Here is a 7,061-nt window from a genome sequence, read left to right on the forward strand (position 1 = left end):
GACCAAAGTGCTGTACATGGATTAAAATCAGACACCTATATTAAAATACGGGGCTCATTGTGGTAAACAAACAGTTATTATGGCATCACAGCCTTGTGCTTTGGTTGTGCTGGTTAATAATCTTTTTTTAACAATGATTTGGCACCTGTCACTCAAGGGAGACTGGTGGAGATAGAAGCTCTCCATGCAGGGTGGACGGTGACATGGCTTTGCATAGTGATGTGAATCTGATGTTGACTGATTGGCTGATTCCTCTGGTAAAGTGATGGAACGAGGAAGTGACGGACCAATTAAGCGACGACCACTGAAGGAGGACCGTCCAATCCCGTGTGTTTCTGTGTTTTTTACCTCACACTACCACAACGGGCAGAGACCCCTCTTGGCTTGGTTTGGATACTTGTTGACATTTCCAATGAGTGAACCAGCAATGCTAGGGAATAAACTCATCCCCAATAGAACCAAAAGAATTGTGTTTTATCCAGTTGCACATTACACACATTCGGTCTGTTCTGTGTCGGGGGGGGCAGCATTGTGTCAGTGTTATCAGTCAGTTGTCCTGGCACATCCTACATCTCATCTCCCAACCTCCATCACCACCATCATAAAGGGACTGACTTATTCCTTACGCCTTGTTCCAAAGAGCTTTACAATGGCCTCTCATTCACCCATTCAAGCACCCATTCACACACACATTCTCACACACCAATGGCGGCAAGCTACCATGCAAGGCGCCGGCCCGCTCATTGGGAGCAATTTGGGATTCAGTATCTTGCCCAAGAACACCTCGACACGTGGCCAGCTGGGGATCGAACCGCCGATCTGCCGGCCTTGCGATCATTAGATGCCGGTTCTACCTCCTGCGCCACAGCCTCCCCAGATCATCATCATCATCATCATCATCATCATCATCATCATCAGGTAGATGACGGTCTCTCCCGTTCTCTTTCTGGAACCGTCTTCTAAAAACAGCCTGCCGTCCTGATGTTCTCTCCTGAAGGGGGCGCTCACGCCACGGTCCGATCTCGTTTCGTGTCTCGGCGTCACCGGCGCCTCGTCTCAAGTCCAGGTTTCCGTTTGGCGAGCGTGCCAGGTCTCCGAGCTCCTCGCCTGGTCTTCCGTGATGTCCTGGCGGCGTCACCTTGGCCGTCCTGGCGGTCCTAGGGGTGTGGCGGTGGGGTCGCGGAGGTCGCCGCCTCAGTCGTCGTCGTCTCCGAAGTCTTCGTCGCTGTCGTCGTCCTCTTCCTCGGAGGAGCTGGGGTCCTTGGTGCTGGCCTCCGAGATCATCCCATCGTCACTGTCAACCTCATACTCCTCTTCCTCTATGTACAGGTGAGCAGCCCTCAGAGGGTGGCTGAGACACACACACACACACACACACACGCACACACACACACACACACACGTACACACATATACACACATTCAGGGACGTATCCACATGGACGCAGACACACACACACACACACACACACACACACACACGTACACACATATACACACATTCAGGGATTTATCCACATGGACGCAGACACACACACACACATACACACACACACACACAAACACACACATATACACACATTCAGGGACGTATCCACATGGACATACACACACACACACACACACACACACACAGAGGCAAAGTCCAAAGACATGGGTCAGAGTCGCACAAGGAGACGATGAATTTGCCTTAATTAAGAAGATGCCACATCTTCTAGTGACGCCATCTTGAACCAAATCCTGCTCTGTGATAAACCAAATTGTATTAGATTTAAGGTTGTTAGGTTTGTAAAGGACTTGTTTCCATCGCCAAGTTGTCAAGTCAGCTTGTCTTTTCCAGGCTTTTGCTGTTTGTTGTCAAGATTGATGTTTTTCAGAGCATGTCTGGTTAAACATGATGTTAAATGTGTCTTTTAACCTTAAGAAGAAGCACCCAGATCTGAAAACCCACCATGAAAAGTACAGTTAGTATAGACCCGTTCACCACCACAGACACCCAGGTAAACAGGCGGGAATGTCTTCAACTGACCAGAGACACAGAGACACACTGTCTACAACAGACAGAACGGTAAGTGGTACGGTAAGATAAGAACTTGAATATGTTTTAATCCAGTGTCGAAAGTTTAGAATGAATTTGAACGAAAATAATTCATATTGTTGACAATACCACTTGAGAAATGTCTGTTTTAAACAAGTGTGCCTGTGTGTCTTGCGTTGAATATCGAACCGCAGTTTGTGTGTCACAAGATTTCTGCGAGTCCATACAAAATGTCCACTGTGAAATCTCAGGAATACAAAAATAATTTTGAAACAAAATGTACAGTCAGTGATCAGCTGTGAAACCAAGACAGCGATCATTCAGTGTTTGAAATGAACCGGCACAAGATGGACGTTGAGTCACTAAGTGCTAAGGAAAGTGGTATGAGATCGAGCGGATGTTAGAGTTTGAAACTGATTAGTAAAATCACAATAGAACAACATTTTTATTTCCTCCTTCTACTTCGTTCAAACAAATCTACTCTACACAGGAAATGTATGGATGAAATGTTGTTACACAGGAAAAATATAAATATATACAATTATGTTTTTCATGGAAGGTGCTTAATGGCATTGAAATAACAGTTCTAGCAATCATCTACAGTCATCTAAAGTCTAAGGCACTTTTAGCGTTTTAAGACTTTTCATTCTGGGGGGAAAAAAACAAAAAAACACAGCTGCCCAACAACTTGTCCAGGTTTTTGGTTCCAAAGCTGGGATTGGTGAGTCGGAGGAGGAGGAGAGCGTTCCTTAGCCCCAGTCCCAGAGGGGAGCACCACACACCCCAGCCAGTAGGGGGAGACAGTGAGAGAGATCCATCTCCCTCTCTCTCTCTCTCTCTCCCTCTCTCCCTCTCTCTCTCTTACCACACGGTAGGGTCCTTTCTCTCTCTCCGAGGCACTTCCTGCTCTGCGTCCTCCTGGCTCTGGCCTTTCTTCTTGCGGCAGCGTCTGACGGACACGACCACGACGAGGAGGAGGACCACGCCTGCGATGCCCAGGGCGATGTAGATGGCCAGCTTGACGATCTCAGAAATGGAGGCTGCCGGAAAGAGAGACAGCAGCAGACACAGTGTTGCAATCTAAGAGGAAGAGGTTGCTACAAAGAGGGACAGTGTTCCAATCTAAGAGAAAGAGACTTGCCAGAAAGGGAGACAGAAGCCTTTTCTTCACTGTTAGGTAAAGGCAAGGCACCTTTATTTGTAGAGCACACTTCACACAACAGGGGCAATGCCTCAAAGTGTTTTACATACAGCATTAAGTCAAATAAAATACACAGGGTTCCCACACCTCCTGAAACATCAAATTCAAGCACCTTTCAAGACTCAATTCCCTCAAATCCAAAGACCCAACACGGCATAGTTTGAGACAGATCTAGATGAGAATTGATATAATAGGAACTCTCCGCTCACAGACAACAATTAAAAAGAGAGGCTTGAATGTGTGAACACTAGATGGTCTCTTGCCTTCTCTACCACAGCACAGCAAAACAATATATTGTGAAATCTGTGTAGTTGAGCAATACAGAGACTTATTTACTAGTTGACGAGCTAAGTAAAACATTTTTGAATATGTATATATTTTAGAGAGCGAGAGAGAGAGAGAGAGAGAGAGAGAGAGAGAGAGAGAGGGGAATTCAAGCACTTTCAATGACCCATGTCTATTTTCACTTTTTGATTTTTTTTTTCAAATTCACAAACTTTCAAGGATTTCAAGGACCTGTGGGAACCCTGAATATATCAAGAGGAGAATAGTAAACAAACTAAATGATAGGAACACAATTCCTTGTGTTCTCTCCTCCGTCCTCCACTCACTCGCTTCCTACTGAAAACCCATTGGAGGAGAAGACCGAGGCTCCTCCCCTTAGACGTTCTCCTCCAATGCCTTTTGAGAACGAAGCAAGCGGAGGACGGAGGAGAGGACAGAGGAGAGGACATGAAGAACTGTCTCCAAGTAGGAGGAGACTGTTACTGTCTCCAAGTCAGAGGAGACTGTTACTGTCTCCAAGCCGGAGGCTAGCAGGGAGGGAGACAGAGGACACTTTACGTTACTTCCATCTATTCACTTCATACTGTTTATCTTTTCACCCGGGGGGGGGGCGGAAATCTGAGGATGGGCTCATTGTAATGCAGGGAGTGGGGTGTTTAATACCGTTCCTCAATCTGTTTCGTTCCATGCATCATAATGAGCCTGTCCTCCGATTTCCGATAAATGAAATGAAATTCAGTTCAGTCCAGTTCAGTCCAGTTCAGTTCAGTTCAGTTCAATTCAGTTCAATTCAATTCAATTCAATTCAATTCAATTCAATTCAATTCAACTCAACTCAACTCAACTCAACTCAACTCAACTCAACTCAACTCAACTCAACTCAACTCAACTCAACTCAACTCAACTCAACTCAACTCAACTCAACTCAACTCAACTCAACTCAACTCAACTCAACTCAACTCAACTCAACTCAACTCAACTCAACTCAACTCAACTCAACTCAACTCAACTCAACTCAACTCAACTCAACTCAACTCAACTCAACTCAACTCAACTCAACTCAACTCAACTCAACTCAACTCAACTCAACTCAACTCAACTCAACTCAACTCAACTCAACTCAACTCAACTCAACTCAACTCAACTCAACTCAACTCAACTCAACTCAACTCAACTCAACTCAACTCAACTCAACTCAACTCAACTCAACTCAACTCAACTCAACTCAACTCAACTCAACTCAACTCAACTCAACTCAACTCAACTCAACTCAACTCAACTCAACTCAACTCAACTCAACTCAACTCAACTCAACTCAACTCAACTCAACTCAACTCAACTCAATTCCATTCCATTCCATTCAATTCCATTCAATTCCATTCCATTCATATGAAGAAAAGTCATATAATTCCCACATAAAGAACAACATGCAACCTAGACCAAAGACACATCGTACCACCTGAGGCTAGGCTGCTCACCTGTGGACACCACCTGTAGCCGCGTCTCCCCAGCGTTGCCGTGGACGTCAGGGGGGTTCTTCACCTGGCAGCTGAAGGTTCCGTTGTAGGTGAACTTCACCTCGCGGATCAGGATGGAGGCGTCGCGGCCCATGATGTCACCGGCCCACACCGCCCGCTTACGGAAGCGCCCCTCCAGGGGGGGGAAGGGCTTGTCGTGGTAGTAGAACACCTGGTAAAGGTAGAGGAGGTGAATGTGATTGGCTGGCTGGCTGGCTGGCTGGCTGGTTGGCTGGTTGGCTGGTTGGTTGGTTGGTTAGCTGATTGGCTGGTTGGCTGGCTGGCTGGTTGGCTCGCTGTCTGGTTGGCTGGTTGGCTGGCTGGCTGGCTGACTGGTTGGTTGGCTGGCTGACTGGTTGGCTGGCTGGCTGGCTGGCTGACTGGTTGGTTGGCTGGCTGACTGGCTGGCTGGCTGGCTGGCTGACTGGTTGGTTGGCTGGCTGGCTGACTGGTTGGTTGGCTGGCTGGCTGGCTGGCTGGTGGCTGACTGGTTGGCTGGCTGGCTGATTGTTTGGTTGGCTGGCTGGCTGATTGTTTGGTTGGCTGACTGGTTGGTTGGCTGACTGGTTGGCTGGCTGGTTGGCTGGTTGGCTGGTTGGCTCGCTGACTGGTTGGCTGGCTGGCTGACTGACTGACTGGCTGGCTGACTGGCTGGCTGACTGGTTGGTTGGCTGGCTGACTGGTTGGTTGGCTGGCTGACTGGTTGGTTGACTGGTTGGCTGACTGGCTGGCTAGCTGATTTGCTGGTTGGCTGGCTGGATGACTGGTTGATAGCTGATTGGCTGGCTGGTTGCTTGCTGGCTGGTTTCTTGCTGGCTGCTCTTTTTCACATTATGACTGTGTCTACGCCAAAGCAAGGTCGTTTTTTCAACAACAACAAAAAGTTCAGGCTGATAAAAAAAGGAAGCTTATTAAGACGTTGAACCAGAAGACCTTGAGGAATGAAAACACACACGCACTTACTATTCCTCTCTCTCTCCCTCTCACACACATACTCACACATACGCACACACTTGCTGTCTGTCTCGCTCTCACACACACACACACACACACACACACACACACACACACACACACACACATATACACACACTCGTTCTCTCTCTCTCTCTCACACACACTCACACAAACACTTACTCACATACATACATTCTATCTCACACACACATACACATATATACACACACACACACACACACAGACAGACACACTCTCTCTCTCTCTCACATACATTCTATCTCACACACACACACACTCTCTCTCTCTCACATACACTCTATCTCTCACACACACACACAGACAGACAGCTATAAGAGAGTGCTCATCTCATAGTGTCGTGTGGAGTGACTCACAGACTCTTCTCGTCCGGGCCCGAGGGGTCTGAAGCTCCAGGAGATGGTGAGGGTGGCGTGGTTGATGGGGGCGGTGCTCTGGAAGGTGCACTTCAGCCGCACGTCTGTCCCGTTCACCGCCTCCACATCGTCATGCGTGTACACCTTCATCCCTCTGACCGGCAGCACGCCTGGGGGGAACGGCATTCATACAGCAATGTTGTTACATCACCACCACAACAACAACAACAACAACGACAACAACATCAACAGCACCAACACCAACAACAACAACAACAACAACAACAACACAGGAAACATACAAACAACAACAACAACAAAGAATATTTACATGTTATACAACAACAACAACAACAACAACACAGGAAACATACAAGCAACAACATCAGAGATCATTAACACGTCACCCAACTGCATCACAGAGTAACACAGCACGCTGCCACATAAACGCTGCTAAGTAAATTACATTCACATTTTAACATTTGTGCCATTTAGCAGACGCCTTTACAAAAACCGATACACCCTGGTGATGAATCTATTCGCCACATTATCACACAAAGAAGAACTGAATAGGAGAAAAAATAAGAAAATTGGCCGCAATATCCCCCTCCCCAGATAATGGAGGACAGACTCCCACAGTGTAACAGTCTGGGCCTCCACACACTGAC

The 7,061-nt window shown here is 47.2% G+C and overlaps 1 protein-coding gene across 1 annotated transcript; it reads right to left on the reverse strand.

Moving 5' to 3' along the window:
* Positions 1-1,194: 1,194 nt before the first annotated feature.
* LOC308172503 (myelin protein zero-like protein 2) lies at positions 1,195-6,579 on the reverse strand (the record flags this gene model as incomplete). Its single annotated transcript, XM_080547403.1, has 4 exons — positions 1,195-1,351; positions 2,904-3,078; positions 5,003-5,213; positions 6,394-6,579. 4 exons carry the CDS (start codon positions 6,577-6,579, stop codon positions 1,195-1,197), a joined length of 729 nt encoding a protein of 242 aa, XP_080403529.1.
* Between the last annotated feature and the right edge of the window lie 482 nt (positions 6,580-7,061).

Source organism: Nansenia antarctica (genome assembly GCF_963989245.1).
Source record: "Nansenia antarctica genome assembly, chromosome: 17".
In the NCBI taxonomy this organism is placed as follows: domain Eukaryota; kingdom Metazoa; phylum Chordata; class Actinopteri; order Argentiniformes; family Microstomatidae; genus Nansenia; species Nansenia antarctica.